The sequence below is a fragment of the Alligator mississippiensis genome, chromosome 14 (genome assembly GCF_030867095.1).
Source record: "Alligator mississippiensis isolate rAllMis1 chromosome 14, rAllMis1, whole genome shotgun sequence".
NCBI lineage: Eukaryota > Metazoa > Chordata > Crocodylia > Alligatoridae > Alligator > Alligator mississippiensis.
In genome coordinates, this window is record NC_081837.1 from 32737683 (window position 1) to 32759866 (window position 22184).

The following is a 22184-nucleotide window of genomic DNA, read 5'->3' on the forward strand; positions in this document are numbered from 1 at the left end:
AGGGAAGCACAAGATCACAATCTTGAATTCCCCCAGTACTGGCAAGTAGGAAGGGCCCAATTTGGATCTGATCCCCTATCACAAAATCACCCTTCCTCCCATGCATGTGTGGCATGGCATAAGGTATGATTGTAGGATCAGGGATCAGAACCCATCATACCTTTAAATGCCAGGGCCCTTATAGACATTCTTCCCAACTTCCTGGGAGTTAATCAAATTATGCCTATTTCAAGATGTAGGAAATGAAACACAAAAATGTTAGCACCAAAATTTTCAAAAGTCTCCTCTTCTAGCCTCGTCAAGTTCAGCTAGAAATGGAGTTTTTAATTAGTAAGTTCTCACCCCTTCTAAATGACATTCAACATCATTCCCACTTTTTAAATGTTTGTCCCCAAGTGACTTGCTTAAGAGGAAATCTGTGGCAGCCAGGAATAGCACATAGGGCATACAAACACTCAATCTTGGATCTGAACCACGAGTCTACCCATTCTCCACAAAGTACTGGAAGCATAAATAGTAGGAATATAAAACAGAGTAAAAGCAACACATAATCTATCAATAAAAAATTAAATACCTCTCACATCATCTTGGGGAAAACGTCCTTCTCTTCCTTTTCTGTCTCTACTCCCCAAGTTTTCATCTGCACTCAGTCCACTGGCATCAAGGCCATACATCTGTCTTCTTCGGTCTCCAGAAAAGGCGCCACTATGAAGGCCTGACATTGGCTCATAACCCTGCCAGCCTTCATCAGGAACTCCTGACTTCCTCCCATCAGTCACTTCATTAAATAATTTACCCCCTGCATCAACATGTGTTCCACTAAAAGCAGAATCCCTCTCGTAAGAAGAACCTGAGCCCCCTAGACCACTAATTCCACCTTTGGCACCAGCTACCCCTAAGAATGTATCTCTGCCATCAAATGAGTCCGTGCCTCCAGCTCCTCTGAATTCACTCCCAGGTCCTACTCCACCAAGCCCAGAACCTCTGCCATGCAAGGAATCCAAAGCACTGGCACCACCCATGCCACTGCCAGAGCCAGCGCCAGCACCAGCACCAACACCAACACCAGCACCAGCACCAGCACCAGCACCAGCACCACCTAACACAGAACTTCTGCTATCAAGAGTTCCCATGCCCCAACCTCCACTTAACCCCTCTTGTGTAAGAGCGCTGGTGCCACCTAACATGTCATCATTGCCATAGACAGAACCCAACCCTCCAGCACCTCCTGGTCTACCATCAGCACCACCTGCACCCACTCTAGCACCCTGTCCAGGGACAGCACCCAGATCGCCTGCACCTCCTAACCCATCACCAGCACTACCACCAGCTCTACGTAGCATAGTATCCCTATCAGAGAGAGACTCCATTCCCTGCACATCGCTCAGACCAGCCCCAGCTGCACCCCCAGCCCCTTTCAATATGGCATCCTTGTGACGGAGCAAACCCAGTGCTTCCTCACCTCCTAATCCTGCACCAGCCCCAGATGCAGTTAACACAGCATCCTTGTCAGCCAAAGCACCCTTACCTGCTGCAGTTCTTACTCCACCCACACCAGCACCAACTCCACCTGGCACAGCACCCCTGCCATCAAGAGTGCCCAGTCCCTTTGAAGCCCCCATACCAACACCAGGTCCAACTAGCATACCATCCTGGCCATAAAGAGACCCTGTCCCCTCTGGACCACCAACACCACCACCACCAGCATTCTCACCAGTTCCACTTAGCACAGAGGCCATGCCAATATGAGACCCTATTTTCCCAGCACCACCAGTATGAGCTCCTGTTCTGCCTGACATACCATCCTGGGCATAGAGGGACCCCATGCCTCCTGCAACACCTATGCCAGTTGCAGTGGCCCCCAGCACACCATCCTTACCATAGAGAGACCCCACCCCCCCTGCACCTGCACCACCAGCACTGGATACACCCAGCACACCATCCTTACCATAGAGAGACCCCACCCCCCCTGCACCTGCACCACCAGCACCAGATACACCCAGCACACCATCCTTACCATAGAGAGACCCCACCCCACCTGCACCACCAGCACCGGATACACCCAGCACACCATCCTTACCATAGAGAGACCCCACCCCCCCTGCACCTGCACCACCAGCACCAGATACACCCAGCACACCATCCTTACCATAGAGAGACCCCACCCCCCCTGCACCTGCACCACCAGCACTGGATACACCCAGCACACCATCCTTACCATAGAGAGACCCCACCCCCCCTGCACCACCAGCACCAGATACACCCAGCACACCATCCTTACCATAGAGAGACCCCACCCCCCCTGCACCTGCACCACCAGCACCAGATACACCCAGCACACCATCCTTACCATAGAGAGACCCCACCCCCCCTGCACCTGCACCACCAGCACCGGATACACCCAGCACACCATCCTTACCATAGAGAGACCCCACCCCCCCTGCACCTGCACCACCAGCACCAGATACACCCAGCACACCATCCTTACCATAGAGAGACCCCACCCCCCCTGCACCTGCACCACCAGCACCGGATACACCCAGCACACCATCCTTACCATAGAGAGACCCTACCCCCCCTGCACCTGCACCACCAGCACCGGATACACCCAGCACATCATCCTTACCATGGAGAAATCCCATGCCTCCTGCACCACCTACACCAGCACCAGCTCCACTCGGCATACCATCCTTATTATAGAGAGATCCCATGCCCCCTACCTCAGCTCCATCAACACCAGCACTGGTTGTACCTAGCAGAGCATCCTGGCCATGAAGAGACCCCAGGCCTCCCACACCACCAAAACCAGCACCAGCTGCACCAGCACCAGTCCAGGTTCTCCCTGGCAAACCATCTTCACCATAAAGATGCCCTCCACCTCCCATATCTCTTAGCTCAACCCCAGCAGCACCAGCTTTACTTAACTTACTGTCCCTGCTGTAGAGAGACCCTATCCCCCCTGAACCACCTCCACTAGCACTGCCAACACCCATAACACCTAACACATCATCTTTACCATGAAGAGTGCCCATTCCCCTTGCATCCCATGCACCAGCACCTGCCCCAGCACTATATTCCATTCCATCTTTACCATAGAGAGATCCCAGGCCTCCTGAATCTCCTCGAGCAGCACCAGCAGCATCAAAACCAACTTCACCCTGCAGACCATCCTTGCCATAGAGAGAACCCATTCCCCCTGCACCACCTGCACCAGCCCCAGTCCTGGATCCACCTACTATGCCCCCGCCACTTTGGAGCAACCCCACACCTGTTTTGCCACCAACAGGACTGGCTCCACCAGTACCAGCCATGGCTCCAGCTACCTTACCACCCTTACCTTGCAAGGCCCCTAATCCCCCTGCGCCACTTACATAGGCAGCACCATCACCACCATCACCCAGCACACCATCCTTACCATAGAGAGACCCCATACCCCCTAATCCAGCACCAGCTTGACTCCAAATACCACCTTCACCAGAGAGAGACCCCATTCCTCCTATACCACCTTGACCAGAGCCACCAGTAACAGCTCTTTCTTTTGCACTGTCCTTATTATACGGAGAACCCACTGCATGCTCACAACCTGCACTGGCACCATCAACGCTGAATCGACCACCACCAGCCCTACCAGACAGAGCCCCAATGCCGTCTGCTGTGGCTCCGCTTAGCATAGAGTCTTTGCCAGAAAAAGCACCAGTACTCCCTGCACCACCAGTACCCACACTACCCACAATGGCACTATCTTCCATACCAGAAGACCACTCTGAACCACATACACCAGTACCAGTAACACCAGCATGAGCTCCACCTAGCACAGCATCCTTGCCATGAGCAGTACCCATTCCTACAGCACCTGCTGATCCAGCCCCTGCACCAGGTCCGATATAATCCTGACCATAGAGAGACCCCATTCTCCCTGCACCTGCTGGCCCACCACCAACACTGGCTCCACCCAACATGGCATCTTTGCTGGAGAAAGCACCCATGCTGCCAGCACCTCCTACTCCCTCACCAGTGCCACTAGCCCCTAGCATATGACCTCTGCCATAGGAAGAACCTGTGACCCCTGAACCACCTAAGCCAGCACCACCACTAGTTCCACTTAAGGCAGCATCCTTACCAAAGAGGGATCCTAGGGCCTCTGCTCCTCCAAATCCAGCATGGCCACCAGAACCAACACCTCCTAACATAGCATCTTTGCCATGGAGAGAACTGAACCCTCCTGAGCCTCCTAATGCAGCGCTAACACCTAGCATGGACTCTCCATCACCCAGAGAACTCAGCTCCCCTGTCCCCACTAACCTGCTGCCACCACCACCAGCCGCTCGGCCAGCCATAGAATCCCTGTCACGTAAAGAACCCAACAAATCTGCCCCTCCTATTCCTGCTCCACCTAGCATAGACTCCTTCCCATAAAGAGAAGCCCTAACCCCTTCTCCAGCTAATGCACCACTACTATCAGAGTCACCTAACTTTGACTCCTGGTCATAAATCTGTCTCATACATCCTCCTTCATCACCAGGAAATCTGCCAAATTTATTTGCATTTTCCATTAAGTTTCCATCTATCCCTGCTGTAGAAATCTGCCCTGTCCCCATCTTTCCAACTCTGCCGCCAGCAGCCAGCCCATCTTGTCCCAAATATCCATGTCTTCCATCAGCACCCATTGAGGAGCTGTAAAGTCCTTTGTTATCATCTAGGCCACTTCCATATAGTCCATCTTTGCCTATGGCTGTGTCTCTAAAGTGATCTTTGTCCCCAGGACCTTCTCCTTGTCGAAGTTTCTTAACACTTTCTTTATCAGATAACCTATCCATCTGCTGTCCCTTTTTATCCGTTTCATCTCCTTCAGCCTGTCTTCTCTTTCCTCTGGCAGCTGTATTGTAGTTGTATTGTTTGTTGATTGTAAAATAAATCATTTACAGGGAAAAAAGAAGAAGCAAAGAATGAATAAAGAGCTAATGTAATACATTGGTAACCAAAAAATATGTGCGCATACTACTTTGGAATGGGAAATATATTCAAGGATGATACCATGAAAGGAAATCTTCCTTTTTTGGGATTTCAGAAGTTTGTATAATTTTTTGGCCATTCCCACTTTCAGATTTAATAATTTATTTAGACATCATTTTTTAAAAATCCTAAGTGCAGCGGTTTAGGACTTTCTATTACAATTTTCTCTTCTTGTTCAAGTCCATATCTTCACAACAACAGTTCTCTCAATCATCTGGAAAAAGGGGACCTTTGCAATGAGCCCTAGAGGTCAACAAGTTCAAGAACCTCAAGGAGGTCTTCAACTAATATTTTATTTTAGGGTATGGAGGTGTTTAGCCTGAGAATCATCAGACTTAACCCAACTAGCACTGCAGGTGCTGGTCTATGGAATGGGGGTGGGGGTTGTTAGCAGAAAAGGGCTGGCTGTTGATGAGAAGGGAAAGAACCCCTTTAAAATCTGTTATGGCACTCAATATTCAATCTTCTTCTCAACTTTCTATGCCTGGTCCCCTTCCCAGACCCTTTTGCTGAGCATCACACATTTCATTTGGGGAATGATATTGGACTCTCATCCAGGCTAATCTGGACAGCCACTAAGGAGAGAGACTCCTTGGGAAATAAAAAGCACAGGAAGAAAGTTGCTGAGAGTCATCTGCATGCAGCTAGCTGCCAAGGGCTGTGAGCTAAAGCAAACTCAGAGAGAGCAGTGTTGGACAACCGAGAAGCACCAGTTTCCAGCAGTCACCAGCAGCCATTGGAGACCAGTGGCCCTCTAAGGCTGTTAGCAGCTCTGACGGTTATCCTGGGGACATACTAAACTAAGGGCTCTGTTTCCTGCCAAGAAGTGTGATGGAGCTGGAGTGAAAAGCTGGTTCAGGCTGTGTTCAATTTAACAAGAAGCCTTCCCTATAAACTAACCATAGGCCTCTGGCTGGATAGCTTTGTCTAGTATCAGTGGAATAAGCTGCTTTGAGGGAGGCCTAAAAAAATGGTTAGGCTTGCTGATATGGGTATACTATAAGATAGTCTTAAATCCTTGAAATGGCCTGGTTTTAAGTGGGTATCTGTGCCCACCAGCTGAGGATGAACTAGTCATCAGCCAACCTGTCATGAAAGCTTGAAGTGGTACCAGAGATCCATGGGCATTTTCTATCCTGCACCTGGCCTTCTCCAGGAGTTACAGAATCAAATGTACATGCAGAAGCTAAAAATCCCCATCATGGAGGGAAGAGGGGTGGGGACATCAGAGCAGACTGCCAGTGACTGGTCTCATGTATGCTCACCCTTTGCATCCCCTTTCAAAACCACGAGGCCCCATGCACTTCTGCACCTCTTCCACCAAGCTGGGCCTCTGGGAGAAGGGAAGTGGAGCACCCAGGGGAGTGTTCACTGACAGTCAGCTCCACTTCTTCCCACTCTTGCACCTGCAGAGATTTTGAAGTGCTCCAGCTGGGATGGGGGAAGTGGGACCCAACAGGGGTGCATCTTTCTGCCACTGAAACACTCCAAGCAGCTGCACTTCAAAGCTCTTTCAATGTTACATCTGTCCCTACTCTAAGGCACAATATTTTGTTAAAGTACATCATAAGCAAGCAAAACTGAAATGAAGGGAAGAATAGATTTTCACTTACGTTCCACCAAAAGGCAGGCACTAGAGGAGCAGATGCCAGTATCAAGAGTATAAGTGCCTTTGTCAGCGGGCTGCACACTTTTGATCATCAGCTTGTGGTTCAGGCCATCAGAGGAGACAGAGATTTCATACTTGTTGTTATTCTCAATGGGATTGTTTGCATGTAACCACATGGCATCATAACAGGGGCTGCATAGGCTGCACTCAAAGACAGCATTTTCTTGCTCAGAGCAACACACCTCACTGAGCGGGTGCTCAAATGTGACAGGAATTGCTGTAATGGCAAAGCAAGAGCTATTAGGCAGATGGGCATCTCATGTCTTCTAGGAAGAAAAGCTTTGTTGGAGTGCAGAAAGCCTCCTCTGTGAGACTGTGCAATAAGAAGGCTACATGTCCCCCAACAAGCCATTTGCGTTTATTTTTTATCTGCAAGGGTGCCACTAAACATATCCAGAAGCAGTATGGTGGTGTTTCCCTTCTATTGGAGGCCAATATGAAAAATTACCATCGTGGGGCAGCTGCAAGTTGCCAGTCCCTCCATAAGGCCTCTGTGGTCTGATATTCCCCACAAGAAACAGAAAGGGAGGCCACTCCTGTCCCCAAAGGCCAAGTTCAGACTACATTTGTTTCCTTATAAAGACTGAACTGAGAGCATAAGAAATGGTCTCTTCAAGTGTGGATCGAGGGCCCCAATGTTAAGGAAGGAGCAGGGAAGAGAGGATTGCTGCTTGTTTCACCAGAATTAAATGTACTTATTATTTATAGACAGACAGAACAAAAGAAAGACCAAATGGAAGAAAGAAAGGTTTGAAATCAATGAGCTTTGGCTGAAGTAGAAAGGACATCTCAAGAGGCATAACCATGCCTATTTCTGTGTAATTCAAAAATACACTTTTGCATTTATAATCCAGCTAGTTACTTATTACTGTGCCAACTGAACACAGCGCAATCATTAATGGACTGGAGCCTCACAGCACCCCTTTGAACTGAGGGATTATTTGCCAGTTTTTACAGCTGGGAACTAAGACACAATATAGGTTAAGTGACATGTAAAAGATCCTACTGGAGCCTGCATTGAGCTGAGAATTGAACCTACCTCTCCTGAGATGCAGTCCAGTGCCCCCTCCATTCATGCAGCTTTCCCACCCTTTCTCATCTTGCCTTAATGTAGTGTCAGAACATAAAAGCTCTTGTTTCAGCAGACAAAAGCAAAAACTTCAATAGCCATTGGGCTTTCCCAATGAATTTTGGATTTGATCTCATATTAGATTTCCCACCTAAAGTGTGTTCTTATCACAGCCATACAAAGTGCATATTCAGAAAGCTCAGGTCCTTACTGTCAACTTCCAGCTCAGTTGAGAAGACATCTACATCTTCTACTTTCAGCTGGTACACACCCGCATCTTCTGACTTCAGGTCATTGATGATGAAACGGTAAGTTTTCCCTACCTGTTTCAGGCAGTGTTTCATGTTGTCATCATTGAATCCATAATTGATCATCTCACCATCCTACGGGAAGAAAAGATTCAATCTGCTGGGCTAGAGCAATGCAATGGTCAGCCTGTGCCCCACTCTGAATTCTTAAATACAACATGCTAATGTGCACAGCTCAGTCTCTAACATATGAAAACTCCAGATGTCCAAGTCACTTCAAACATGTTAGGTCAAATACATGCTTGGCAGAACTCTGATGTTACAGCAGGCATGGCTACAGACAGTGGGCACAACTGATTTCACAATGAGTCTTATAAAGACTCTCCCTCTTGAATGAAAAAAATAATTGTATCTGCCCAACTCCCATAGGACTTTGAGGCTTGATTAATTAGTTTCTTCGTAACTTTTAATATGCAAACTGCTCCCATTGCACAGATTTTCTCATAGTATGGACCACCTGTTCAAGCATGGAATTGCTTGTAGGCTGACCATCCTTCTATGTGTGTCATATACAGTGTGCTTCCTCCAGTTTGAGGCTACACAAATCATTGTCCCCACCAACTTGATTCACAGATTCATAAATGTTAAGGCTAGAAGAAACCATCAGACAATCTACTCTGAGCTTCTACATAATGAGAATTTAGGTGACAAGAACATTTTCCCCAGGCACTCTAGTCTTGAGCCAAACATCTTTTCTTTTATTTAAGCATATATTCCAGGAAGGTACCCAGCCTTGATCTCAAGACTTCATGAGATGGAATTTCACCTTTCCCTTGTGCATTTGTTCCAAAGTTCAGTCACCCTTACTGTTAAAAAAAATGTGCTATATATAGAGATACACATACTTCTGTACTCCTACTCACTATTTCCTGGTTTATATATCCAAGGATCATATTAGCACTTTTGTTACAGTGTCATACTGGTAGTGGATTTGCACTATATCAATAAAGCAGCTAGAGAAACTGCTTAGGTATGAAAGACATATTAGGAAAATATTGACTATGGTGTTACGTGTTCCTCAATGCAGTGTGTAGCAGCAGCAGCGAGGAAGCCTTCAGCACTATGTGACTGCTCAGATCTCCACAGATGACCAGCATATTCTCTGTGGCTCACCAGTAATCTATGGACCATGGCTTGTGAAGCTCTGTAATTAGGCACATTTTGAGAAATGTTTTCAAAGGAAGATAAGCTAGACAGGGATATAATAACCATTGAAATAAATCAGACTAGTCTGACTTTTTTATTTGAGCCTCCAAACAGCAATCATGGCTTGCTTCTTGCTTGAAGAAACAAAACATTTTCAAGCAAAATGCTAAAGAACCTAAACATTTCCACTTTATTTGAACCCCCAAAGAGGGTTGGATGAAAGTCCCATATCAGTTTTGCTCCTTAATGCAGCAGCAGGGCTAACAGAAGGGCACTTTCTAAGGCAATACTTGTCTCCTCTTGATCGCTGCCTAGTAAATCAAAAATATCACATATCTAAGTGATCCTTATATTCTCTCCTTGGCTTGATCAAGCCTGTCCGTCTCTACCTTACCTTGTATAAGTAAATTCTGCTTTGGGGATCTTTCAGGTCCATCTCTAGATCAAACATAGCATTTCCCTCCTTGTTGACCTTGATGTGTCTCAGGTTTCTGATACTGTTGATATACTGCGAAGAACAGATACAAGCACATGGTACGTGATGGGGCTGGCTTTGGTAGAGCTCCCATCAACCTGGTGTAGATTTGTTCACTATTTCATCAGTGTAGAAAAAAGGAACAGCACTAATTCTCAGTTGTTCTGCTCTGGTAGACAAGTGGATTGTATTTGCCATCCCTCTGGGTCTTTCATACACTAAACAGTCATTACTGGTCCAATTTTCTAACATATCTGTCCATGTTAGAAAATCTAAATTCTATATTTGAATGTTGAAATCAGCACTTCAGTGATCAAGTACTCATTGTAACCATCCAAATACAGAATACAACTCCAAGGTTTAAAAAATGGGATCCTTAGGCCCAGTTCTACCAATATATTCAAAAGAAGTAAATGTAAACAACAAGAATTACAGCCATATTAGACTGGAGTTGAGCCTTCTCAGGTTTTTTGATCCCAGGGTAAAGTGTTCAGAAATACCAAGGACCTTAGATCCCATTTTCAAAAGTGACCTAGGGCCAGATCCAAACTGATCTCGAAGATGCCTCCCCTTAGGTACCGCAGTACTTAAATGCTAAGCATCTTGCCCTAGGAGAACAATCCAAATTGACAGATTAGGCATCCAAGTTCCCAGCAAGTACTAAAAACCCTCCCAGAAGCGTGTCCTCATTGCTGGTCACAAAAGATGCACTCGCTTGTTCTCCTTTTGGCCCTTTAAATTTTGCACTCTTGGCACTACAGTTGCCTAGCTTGAACAGAAAAGAGGATGACTTCACCCGGCCTAGTAGTTAGGGCACTCTCCCATGAGGTGGAAGATATATGTTTGAACCCCTTCAGGTTAGGAAAGGCCTAGAAGCCGGTCTCTCACATCCTGGGCAAGTGCTCTAACCAGTAGGCTAGTGGACAAGAAGTGGATTCCTCCTTCTCTAGTAGCTGTGCAACTACATGCATGCTATTAGTGTGTCACCATGGGTGGACTTCTATTCCTTTCAGGTTGTCTAAGCAGATGTTTTTAGTCATCCATATGGCAGTTTTGGCACTTGTGTGCAGGTAAGAATTGTAGTCCTAGACACATAAGCCTGCACATGTAGATGACTGCATAAACTGAGCATGCATGGTAGGCTATGAACTGGGCACTGGCTGTATACATACCCAGTTACATGCATGTGCTTCTTTTAAATTCATAGCGGTGTCTAAGACCTGAAAACCTAGTCAGTCTGAAATACCTGACAGGCAGATGTCAGACTCAGGAGGTGGAGGACCACCGCCCTCCCATGTTTTAACCCCAAATGGTTAGGACATTGGTTCAGAATCTGGAAATCTCCAGACCACCCCCAGCCAGAGGGGGTTGAATTGGGTCCCTCGCACTTCCTAGCAAAGTGTCCTAACTCCCACATCACAGATCAGACCAGACCCTATCCAAAGCCTTTTGTAGCTGAGCCTCTGTCCCTTGCATTTACTAGAGGACAGCAGTGTAGAGGGGAGTCTCTGCCTCACGAGGAGCAAGTCTCCAGGCTAGAACCAGGGCCTCCACCCTTCCAACTGGGCAGTCGCAGCACTGAGCCACATACGCTCTGGCTTACTCTCTTCCCTCTGGACCCAGTATTTCCCACATACCTCCCTTTCCTGGCTGACCAGGATGGCAATTTCAAAAAAAGGTGAGACGGGTTTGGATAACTCCTGACCATGTGGTGGTGGTTAAAGTGCTGTGCTGGAAAGTCAGGTATTTTCCACACGTGCCCCGGGGGTGGGGGAGTGCTTTAATTAGAGCAGCTCCAAGAACTATGCTAATTAAAGTGCCACAGTGTCTCATGTATCAGTGTCCCCATGCTTCAAAATCGCGTTGGGGGCACTTTAACTAAAACTTGTCAAATGAGCTTTAGTTAAAGCACCCCCACCACCATTTTGAAGCAAGGGGACACTGACACTTGGAGGCTGGCTGGAGCGTGCTAATTAGCTCTAGCTCACTGTAATTACAGTATGTCAGAACAACCTCCCAGCATGTCTACAGGCACCCTCAGAGACCAACATTCAGACTCCCTGTTGGGTGACTGAGGTTGAAAGCACAAGTCTCCAGCTTCCCAGGCAAATGTCTTATCTACTCAGTTATTGGGATTAAAACATAGGAGTTTCCACCACCATAACCTTACTGCTGGTAAGCATGCCTAGATACACATGCACATAGTCATCTACACGTACAGGCTTCTGTGTCCAGCAGTAGCATTCCTACCTGAACATAAGTGCCAAAAATACCATGTAGAAAACCAAAGCAAAATGGCCACTTAGACAACCAGGAAGGAACAGAATCCCTGCCAAAGGAGGCAGAGACTTAGACAAGGTTCAGGGCATCTCCCATGCCAATATGGAAGCAACAGAGATTAAGCACAAGTGAGATGCCTTGGTGACCGTTCTAGATTGCTTCTGAGCATGCCACCCAAGTCAATGCACTTGGGGATTTTTTCAGGTAAATGGGCATTTCTCCAGTTCCTGGACTGGGATCAATATGGATCATTTTTTGTACTTTAGGTGCTTAAATTCTGCCTACGTCCTGTTTAGTTGCCTAAAAGGTTCATTTGTATTTAGCATTCTAAGTCTCACTGAACAGTAACGGTTTCTCAAGCTTGGCCTTACCTTGGCTTGTTTGTCCTCTTTGTCCTTCTTCATCTGCTGAAGTTTCCTTAGCATTCCACGGAAGTCAACAATTCCATACCTTAAACAAATTTTCTCATAATCCTTCTTATCTGCATGCAGCAACAATTGCCAGACCTGCTCCATGTCAATGTCCTTCTTCCGAGCAGCTTGTGGGACTCTAAAAAACAGTCAGAAGAGGAGACAATAGGAGTTTAGATGGTGAGCAAGAAGTTCTTGTTTCCCTTCATTTACCCTTCTGTCACTTTTCTTGCCCTATCCTTTCTGCAGGCCATACTAAATTCGGATGAAGCTGACTGTGACTTTTTTGGGACACACTGGGTTCCTATAGATGTGCGGGGAGCCTGCTCTGACTTGCTGGAAATGCAGCACATCAGAGCAGACTCGATTAATCAAGCCCACTGAAACACAAAAATTGACATGCTCCAGCAGCCTTCGACGTCACATGTATCAGTGGCCCCGGGCATCCCTGTGCTGAAAAAATGGCAGCGGGACACTTTGAAATAAAATATGTTCGATGAACTTTAATTCAAGGCACCCCGCTGTCATTTTTTCAGCACAGAGAGGCATGGGAATGCTGATACACATGACACGCGGGTGCTTTTAATCAGCGCAGCTCACTAATTAAAGCACCCAGCACCACCTCCTAGATCATGTGTAAAAATGCCTAGTGCTTCTTAGCTGGTCAGAGGGGTTGTTGTTGAAGAACAAACAACACCTTTCTACCCATTTTCAGCCAATTCTCTAAAAAGTTCACCCTGAGAAAGACAGATCCCTCGAGGCAGAATATTGCAATACAAGGTAACATAAGTGATCTGGCAGCACCTCCTGCCAGAGTAAGTTGGCACCGTATCCCTAATTCCCTCTAACAGAGCACTCTGATCAATCCTTATATATGGTGACTCCAAACAAATGGAAACAGGACGGGTTGACTAGATGTTCTGTGAAGGATAAGCAGTCATCCCTGCCATACACGGGAAGCAGGTGTCTTGCCACTATCCTGCCCTGGAAACACTCACCGCTTCCTTAATAGTTTCTTGAAGTCCTGTATCTCTTTCTTCAGGTCTACTAGAAAAATAAATGTCAGATTAAGAAAATGGAGTCACTCAACACAGCATAACCTAGAGCCAAAAGACAAAAAACCCTTTAGAAAAAAACTAAGGCAAGCATCATACAAAATACACACCGAGTGGAATGCCTCAATTTTGACGTGTCCGACCTCAGATAACTTATGGCAGTTTTGAAAAACTGGCTAAAAACTTACAGTTAGGGTTAAGGTGAACTTTAGATTTCTTTTAGCGCCTTTAAAGAACATCCTGCAGAGGACAGGTTTGATTATCCTTTCTCTCTCTCAAGGGTGAAATCTCACTGTCCCTCACTTGAGGACTGGATTTCTGAGTGGCAGTTCCACTGTTTTCCAGCCATTTAAACACAACAGGCCCAAATGTGTTTTGCACATGTAAGTCCTCTTCTGCCGGAGTCTGTAACCAACAACTGATTAAAGCATTTAAAAACCAGCTTCTTCAAAACAAAATATCGTGTACCCACAGGTGCACAGCAAGTAGGTAGAAGGATTAAAGTAAGCAAAAGTCTATCACTTGGTTCTTGCCCCAATGTTATTCTTTCCTTGCAAGCTTTCATCAAACCAGAGAAATATAGAAAAGTAGGGCTGGAAGGGACCTCAGGAGGTCATCTAGTCCAACCTCTTGCTCAATAATCCTTATCCAAACCATCTAATACAAACCCTTGTCTGACCTATTTCTAAAACTATACAATCAACCTTGTCACACATCTACAAGGCATGCTGCCCCAAAACAGCAAGAGCACCTTAACCTGCTACAGGTAAAGCAGGGGGACAAGGGCTGTCAGTGTCCAGCCACTGCAAAGGTTATTAAAATGCACTCAGGAGATCCAAAAAAGAGGGCTATCCCCTGACCATGAGGTAAAAATCCTCTCTCATCCCAAACGTGGCGATCGGTCTGACCCTGAGCAGGGGACCAAGACCTTCTAACAAGGACCCTCCAGGTTTTAGTCCCAGCAGGAGTGCTGGCATACCCCAGCCTTGGCTTCAGCCAACACCCAGTGCTTCCAAGGAAGGTGAAAAAAAACCCCTTATACCTGTAGCAACAAGAGAGGAAAAAAAATCCTTCCTGGCCTTACGTGGCAACCGGCAAAGCCCAGAAGCATAGGACAACCAAAAACCTTCCATTCTGCTCTGCAACCTGGGGACAGCAAGCATAACTCCACACATTATACCCTCTAACAGGGTTTGATTCCTTGCAACCAAAAAGGATACTATTTAGAAGGTAGACTGAGGTGCTTATGTGATTCAGAAAAAAATAATACAAGCAGTAACTTCCATACTTACCCTGCTGAGTCTCAGTGGGGACCTGTCTCATTTTTTTCTTAAAACCAGCTGGTGAGTTGGGAGAAGAGATAAAGCAGAGAGAGATGTTTTAAAAAAAAAGAAAAGAAAAGATATTGGGTAACAGTCACCACAGTGGTTAAAAGCATTTGGTATTATATACCTGGGCAATGTTTTAAGGAACTACCCCCCAAAAGGCATGAAAGAGCCACTTGGTTTTCACACAGGACCCTCCAATCCTACCTTGTATGATCCTGAGGCCGACAACACAGAAGGCTTCCCCGTATTCATTCACAACAGAGCAGCGGTACAAATCAGCATCCGCTGCTGTGAGTTTATTTATCTGATAAAGGGGAAGACAGAAAAAGGTGGCAGCAACTTGAAGTGGTGAAAATGGAGTCTCTCATCTCTCGTGAAGTAACTTTAAAGTAACACCCTAATCTTCTTTTTGCTCCCAAGACAACCCTTAAACTTTTCTTTGCGTTAGAATTGTTCCATATCACCACAGCTTATGACCCACCGAAACAACCGTGTTCCCAGGGACAACGATGCTTGCAAAGTTTAGAATGGGATACCTACAATTTGACCCCCAAATAGCTCCTTTAATACCCCATAGTTTTTTCCTTTTATATTTCTGGGGTCCTTACACAGATCTGCTGATGCTCCTCCATCTTGAGCTGCACCACTCCAGTTATGGGTACCCCACACGACTGTCTGACTGTCAATGCCCTGACCCACAGCTTCCCTAGCCTGGTTGCTGCTCCCTTCTCCTCACCTGTCTCTTAAGCTGGGCTTAGTTTTCTGCAACAGTTGACCTTTACCTGCAGAATGAACTCATTTGTAACGGCATTGAAGGATGTTTGGTATTTGTCAGGATTATCCATTTCTCCTTTGTTCCGTTTCCATACCACCTCAGGTACAGGTACACCCTTGACCACAGCCCTGAAAATGGCATTTTTACCTTTGAAGAGAGGCAAGAAATGAGTTAGGGGAGGAGGCAGGAGGTGAAGTAAAAGAGGAAGAAGCAATAGGTGACCTGACTGGTTTTCAAAAGAACTGACTTGAAAGGTAACTCTTGAATTTAATCACTAATGAATAAGGTCTCTTGCCTATGTTTTATTTCACATCCATCTAGGAAGAAAATGCATTTAGGCTTAAACCAATGCATTTATATTCATATCTGGGTTTCTTCCATCCCAACATTTGTGGTGCAGAATGGAGATAATCTAGGTTTTCAGTTCAAGTCCAACCTAAATGGTTTCCGTGTTAGTAATGGCTAGGATTTTTAAAGGAGTATAGTTGTGCTTTTTCTTGAAAATGTATTATAAAATGATAGATAACAAATTTATTATAAAATGTATATGTAATATTTAGGTATTATATAAAGCTTATTATATATATTACATCAGCAGTTCTCAAACACAGTGCCATGGTTCACACCACTCTTCATCTGACTTGCCCTCATTCACTGACAAGGCTTAGCATAGCCCTGAATATAAGCAGATCTAAGATTTTGAAAGGGGGTGCAGATGGTGTGGTGCATCATCATGTATAACACAACACACATTTGTATCCAAGTGAAAAAAGCTAGAAGCTTTACTAATATGCAAAGGAATAGGGCCATATTATTCATTTTAAGATCAAAGCAAAACCAAATGTACTTTATTAGAATGCAAACTAGTTAGCTATATCATCCATTGGGTACCAAAAAACCAACAAACTAGGAAAAATAATCAAAAGATGTTGTTTCTTTAGTTCAGCTGCCATTAGAATTAAAATGTTCATCTCTTTCAGATTCATAAAATAGCCTCCTTGAGCATTTTGACAGTGCATCCAAAGTTTTACTGCAAGTTGTCTCCACATCTGCTTTGATGTTCCCCTGAGTTAATGGTTTCACATCTGAATTAATGATTTCATCTAGAGTTAAAAACAATCTGTAGGGCTATGAAATAGGAGCAACGTTAAGAGGAGCAGCTAACAGGACAGCGGAATTGCGGAAGAAAGGATAGCTTAATGAGTGGGCCAGGGGCCCAATCTGGTAGGTTATATAATGAGCCATAAAATCAAACGACTCCCTCACTGCTACCTGAATAAAAATGCTGCTGCCATTGTCAGGCAGTTAGTTTTGAACTTTGGATGGGACAGGAATCAAAGAGGGGGTAAAGCCTGCGCCCCTCTCCCCAGATTCACCCCTGGTCCAAAAAGAAGGATTCAATGCTTTCCATCACCCCTGCTTTAATGAAGGTTTAATCTGAATACTTAGGGGGGTTTAAAAAATACTTCAGCTCAACATACAAGTAAATCAATGAAAGCAAACCATCTCAAGTTGTTGAATCTTCTGTGTGCAAAATATTTTACCCTAACCACCTGCTGCAGAGTCCACATGATTCTGTTTCTACAGTACGAGCCAAATTCCCACTACAGTGGTATAAAACCTGGGTGACACCATCATTAGGCTTACTCTTGATTTGCACCAATGCAAATTATGCCTTTGCTAGCTACATGAGGAATGTTTACTGATACAACTAAATCTATATTTAAATAGATTTAGTTAAATTAATGACACTTTCTCATGTCAGCAAGACCTGGGATCAAGAATCCAGCATTGTGAAATTATCTATTTCTTAAACGAGTCTCACCTTCCTGTAATGTCAGAGTGATGGGTTTTCGCTCAAAGTCAGGAGTACAACATCCTGTTGGAATATTATCAACAAATTGTTGGATGGTCACCCCAGGGACGGAAGATTTCTTAACAGATTTCACTAGAGGAAAACAACAAAAATAGTAAGAATCTAAATTCAAATATTTATCTATAAATATAGTAAAATTGGTTAATTTACCCTCCAAGGGCATTGGTTAATGGTGACTAATTATCATGAGGGACTAATAATCAGTAGTAAGCCATTTTCATTTTGTTGTGAGCTGTATTTTGCAAGCCATATCAAAACACAGTAAAAAGTTTTTTGATATTTATAATGAAGAAAAATATACATATTACAAAAATGTTGAGTGCAAACTGTATGCCCCCTAACTTGCCTGAGAATTGTATGATTACACCAATACATACTTAACATACAAATCTTACTACAAAAATTCAGAGTACTCACTACATAAAGTTATATGACTATGAAGGAATAAAATAATCAGTCAAAGATTTCTGCTCTGCACTCCCAAAAGCAAAGATAATTCTGCAAAATAGAGTGGCTGATTATCTATGTCTTGTTGAGCCAAGAAAAGCCGAGGAGTATCCAATGTTTTATGAGCATCAGCTAGCTTGAGAGATGGTATGGAGGGTATAAGTCCGTACCTTTTCAGTAGACTACATTTTCGGGAGCAAACTCCACTGTGATTTAGTATGTGTATACATTTGGAAATGACTAATTACACTGTGATGAATTAGCCACAGTACAAATCAATAAGATTTATGAACCAAATGCCCATGTTTTCTTGTGCACCATACAATGCCCCAAATAAGACATGCACCTTTTTGGGGGAAAGGCAGAATGAAGAAAAAAAAAAAAAGATTTTTTCAGTTATGGTTGTATAAGGACAGAGCCTAATCTTCAGCTCATTCACCCTCCTTTTTTGGCTCAGGCAAAAGCTGCAGTTTTTAACTCTTTTTTACAATTCTTTTTGAATTGTAAACAGGTCTTGGCTGCCCAGCCAAAAGCTGAAGCTGTAGCTGCTACTGAAGACTGAACTCTATAGGTAAATAGGTAACGCGTGGATTTTGAAAAGAGCTAAAACACTCTCCAGGGCTGTGGAATAGGAAAAGAGATTCCAGGACAACAAACAGGCAACAGAATTGCTGAAGAAAGAATAGCTTCATTAGTGGACCATCAAGACCAGTAAAAAGGACAGAGGTTTGTTGTTTTTTTTTTGTTTTTTTTTTTTTTACCATCTGTGGAGTGAAGAGTCATCACCAAAAATCAGGTAGATTATAATGAGCCATGAAATCAATTGACTTCCTCAGTGCTGCCTGAATAGAAATGCCAATTGTTGGCCAATTGTTGGACAGTTTATTAACTTCTGAAAAGCCGCATGTGGCTCCGGAGCTGCAGGTTGGCCACCCCTGCTCTAGGATAAGAGCAGACACCAAGCGCTGGCAGATGACATTCTGTCGTGCGATCGGCCACTGAAAGTGCTCTACAACTGCGCATTGACAGAAGTGCACAGCAGCAGAGCACTTTAAAAAGTGCCCAATCACACGACAAATGAACCTCAGGTTTAGATGAAGGAGCTCCAAAGCAGAGTGCCTTCATTAATGTCTGTTAGTGCACACTGGGAGCAAGGCTGGGTTGAAGCAACATGACCCCATCCCCAGTGCTGTCTTCAGAATGGGAGGGGGGAAATGGAGCAAGAGAGCTCAGTCTGGAGTTTGCTCAGATGGCGCTGGAGGGTGTACTGAAGCCACCTGAGGTGGGGGCAGGGCTAGGGGAGAGAGGCTGTAGACACACAGCCTCTCTCACTAGATCGACTCCAAAATGAAGCTTGGTCACCCACCCTCCTAGTCCAACAGTGAACTTCTGTTGGGTCAGAAGACTCTGTCTAACTTGTGGCATTTTCTGTGAAGCACCATGAGTTAGACCAAGGAGCTGCACATCTGTCAGTGCCCAAAATGACCGCAGATCAGTTAGCACAGGATAAATTCCTGCCATTTTTTTTTCATTGTAACTTTACTATATTTTATTTCTACTCTTAGTATGAGTGCATGCCGCATCCAGCCCTAATGGTTTCTACTCTCAGAACCCAGGTCCTCTAGGCACTACCCTCATACAAATGCAACATTACAGAAGCTTGAGCAACAAAGGTCAGATGTAGATTCAAATTTTCCCAAAGTTAGACACGTTGAAATCCTCGATATTGTTTTGATCCACTGTAAAGCTAGGGGCCAGGTACCTTGTAAGGGCGTGTGTAGATGAAACGGTTGCCCTAAATTGAAGTGGTGGGTTTTTAAATACACCATTTCAATTTAGGGTCCTTTAAGCCCCTGTGTCATGCACACACCCACTTACCTGCCTCTCCAGCAGCGTGGAGGGGAGAGCAAGCTGCAGGTGGGCAGAGTGGTCCCTGGGCTGCAGGGGGGGGGCTGGTGCTTCCCTCCACGGCAGCAGCATCCCTGCCCCCCAGGTGGTACTTGTTCACAGGCACCTGGCTCAGACGGTCCCAGGGGGCACTGCAGCCACAGAGGGAAGCACCAGGCACCTGCCAGCAGGCAGGCTCAAGGGAAAAAAAAAAGATTTTTTTTTTCTTGGGCAGAGCCTGCCTTCCCAGGCTGCTGCCAGGCTGCCTGTAAGGGCTTCTTGCAGAGCCCCTGAGCTGCACAAAGCCCAGTGCTTCCCTCCATGGATGTAGGGCAGCAAACAAACTCCTCAGAGGAGTTTTAGTTTGCTGCGCCCCAAGTCATTTAAGGCTCATAACACCACTGAATTTGCTACAGCGGCTGGAGTTACTGCACAATACGCCACCAATGAGTGCAAACACCGACACCGTAAAAGCGGTTTCATCTACACACAGCCTAAGAAGTCAAAATTTGTCTGTATCTCCTCATAGACAAACCAGTTGTATTTAACGTTCTCTGGACTTTGAATTTGTAGACATTGTCAGTTCTAGAGAATGATCACTCAGCATTCAAAATGCAAGACAGCTGGTGCTTTGAATCTAAGAAAGGATTGTCGCAGAGATGAACAAAACCTGTTAGACAAGTCCCTGGTCCATGCCATTATCACACCAGGAGATAGTTCCCTGTGGAGGCAACATCAGATGTGAAACACAAGCTACAAGAGGGTAAGTGAGGCTCAGTTCCTGTGCGAGTTCCTGTGTGTTTGCTATCACTCACCTGGCCTGTGGCTTGCCATTGTCCTTCTATTGGCAGCTGAAGCTCAATAGTGCAGCTCAGTGAATTCACCTGCAACCAAGAAGAGTTTTGTTACTTGGGGAAAGAGTGTTTGACCCTCACGGAAGCTCTGGAAGAACCTAATGTTACTTAAATTTTGCTTGGTTTATCTAAATTAGTGTACCCATGCCCAACTTTGTGGAGAAAAAAGGCTACCTTCATGAACATGCCTACCACCTATTCTTCAAAGTATCACGTCCATACATCATTTTCCATTTCCTTCATCACTGCTCCCTTCATTATGAGTTATGAACTATCAGCAAGGTATGACTGATATAACCAGTCAGCTAGCAGGAATAAACTATTTCATTCAAGCAAATTTACAAATTTGACATGTCCCGTTCCCGCCGCCTCCCCCGCTCCCCCCCCCCCCCCAATGCCATTGCATCTTTCAGCTGAATTACCTCCTTCCTTGTTTCCAAAGACCCCCTCTAGCATTCTCAAGCACTGTTCACTTACATTTCCCCCATTTGGAGTTAAATATGGTAACATGTTGAGGACATTCCTGTACTAAAAAGAGGAATGAATCGGCTGCAATCCATGACAAGCAGCAGCTGGCTAACAAGATCCTAGGCAGAAGACAAAGCAGTACTTATTCATAGGCAGAAACAGCTAAATGTTATATTTAGTTTTAACTAAGCCTTGGTGTTGACTCCTTACATGACCTGAGGAAACACATTTCTCTGTGCATCAATCCCCCATATATAAGTTGGCATAGTACTTTACTGTCTTACAAGAGTTTTGTAAGGATAAATTCAGTGATATGTGAGAGGTGTTCAGTCATAATAGCATTACTGAAATACAGAGAGAGAAAGTAGACATTTAGTAGCATCTGCACATAGTCACAAGAAACAATGGACACTTTTAACAGTTTAAAGGGTTGATGACTTTTGATAGGATCCCTCCAAATTTCAGTTTGCATAAACCCAGCTCTATACGAATTAGCCAGAATTGCACATTCAAGTAGGGATTGGCAAACTGATTTGTATAAAACACTAATCCACCAAACCCGTGGATGGAAACGGGTTCAAGACAATACCAAGTTACCCTGAAAAGGCTGTTTCTGCTGTTTGTTCCTTCATTCACTTCCTCTCTTTCAGAGCCCATGACTGGCACTTAAAACTTCTCTTTGGGCCAGCTTCAACAGGAAAGGAGGAAGGTCCTACTCAGCCTAGCCCATAGCTTGGTAGTTAGGACACTCTTCTGCAAAATGGGATGTTATAGATTCGTATCCCTTCAGGGTAAGGTAGATTTAGACCCCAGGAGCAGGATCCTATTTCACTTTACATGACAAATGGCATTTACCCAACAGCGTACATACCGGTTTTAGCACAGTTTGGGATTCTATTCCATGGATATACAAGCAGTTCTGTTGGTCAGTGCACATGCACCTGGATGAGCCGAAGTCCTGACATTATAGCTGGGCAAAAATCCAGCGGGTGTTAGACACTAGTGGGTGTTAGACACCATGTTTTAGCCAAATAGCCTGGAGGAGGTAACTGCCATGTTTTACCCCAATAGCCTAGTTGCTGGAGCACTCACTCGGGAAATAGAAGGCCCAGGATCTGGACCAC

General features: G+C 45.1%; 1 protein-coding gene across 2 annotated transcripts in view; it reads right to left on the reverse strand.

Moving 5' to 3' along the window:
• IGFN1 (immunoglobulin like and fibronectin type III domain containing 1) overlaps nucleotides 1-22184 on the reverse strand; it is a 58041-nt gene that overhangs the window by 25880 nt on the left and 9977 nt on the right. The window contains exons 2-12 of one of the 2 annotated variants that reach the window (XM_059717340.1): nucleotides 20554-20622; nucleotides 17354-17476; nucleotides 15536-15675; nucleotides 14958-15057; nucleotides 14718-14765; nucleotides 13369-13414; nucleotides 12332-12509; nucleotides 9600-9713; nucleotides 7963-8134; nucleotides 6627-6899; nucleotides 575-4876 (exon numbers count right to left, since the gene is read on the reverse strand). In XM_059717340.1, coding sequence (XP_059573323.1) covers nucleotides 575-4876; nucleotides 6627-6899; nucleotides 7963-8134; nucleotides 9600-9713; nucleotides 12332-12509; nucleotides 13369-13414; nucleotides 14718-14765; nucleotides 14958-15057; nucleotides 15536-15675; nucleotides 17354-17476; nucleotides 20554-20572 — 5515 coding nt within the window. In that variant the 5' untranslated portion in view covers nucleotides 20573-20622. Of the gene's footprint in view, nucleotides 1-574; nucleotides 4877-6626; nucleotides 6900-7962; nucleotides 8135-9599; nucleotides 9714-12331; nucleotides 12510-13368; nucleotides 13418-14717; nucleotides 14766-14957; nucleotides 15058-15535; nucleotides 15676-17353; nucleotides 17477-20553; nucleotides 20623-22184 lie in introns of both variants that reach the window. The other variant, XM_059717339.1, reaches the window with a different exon arrangement.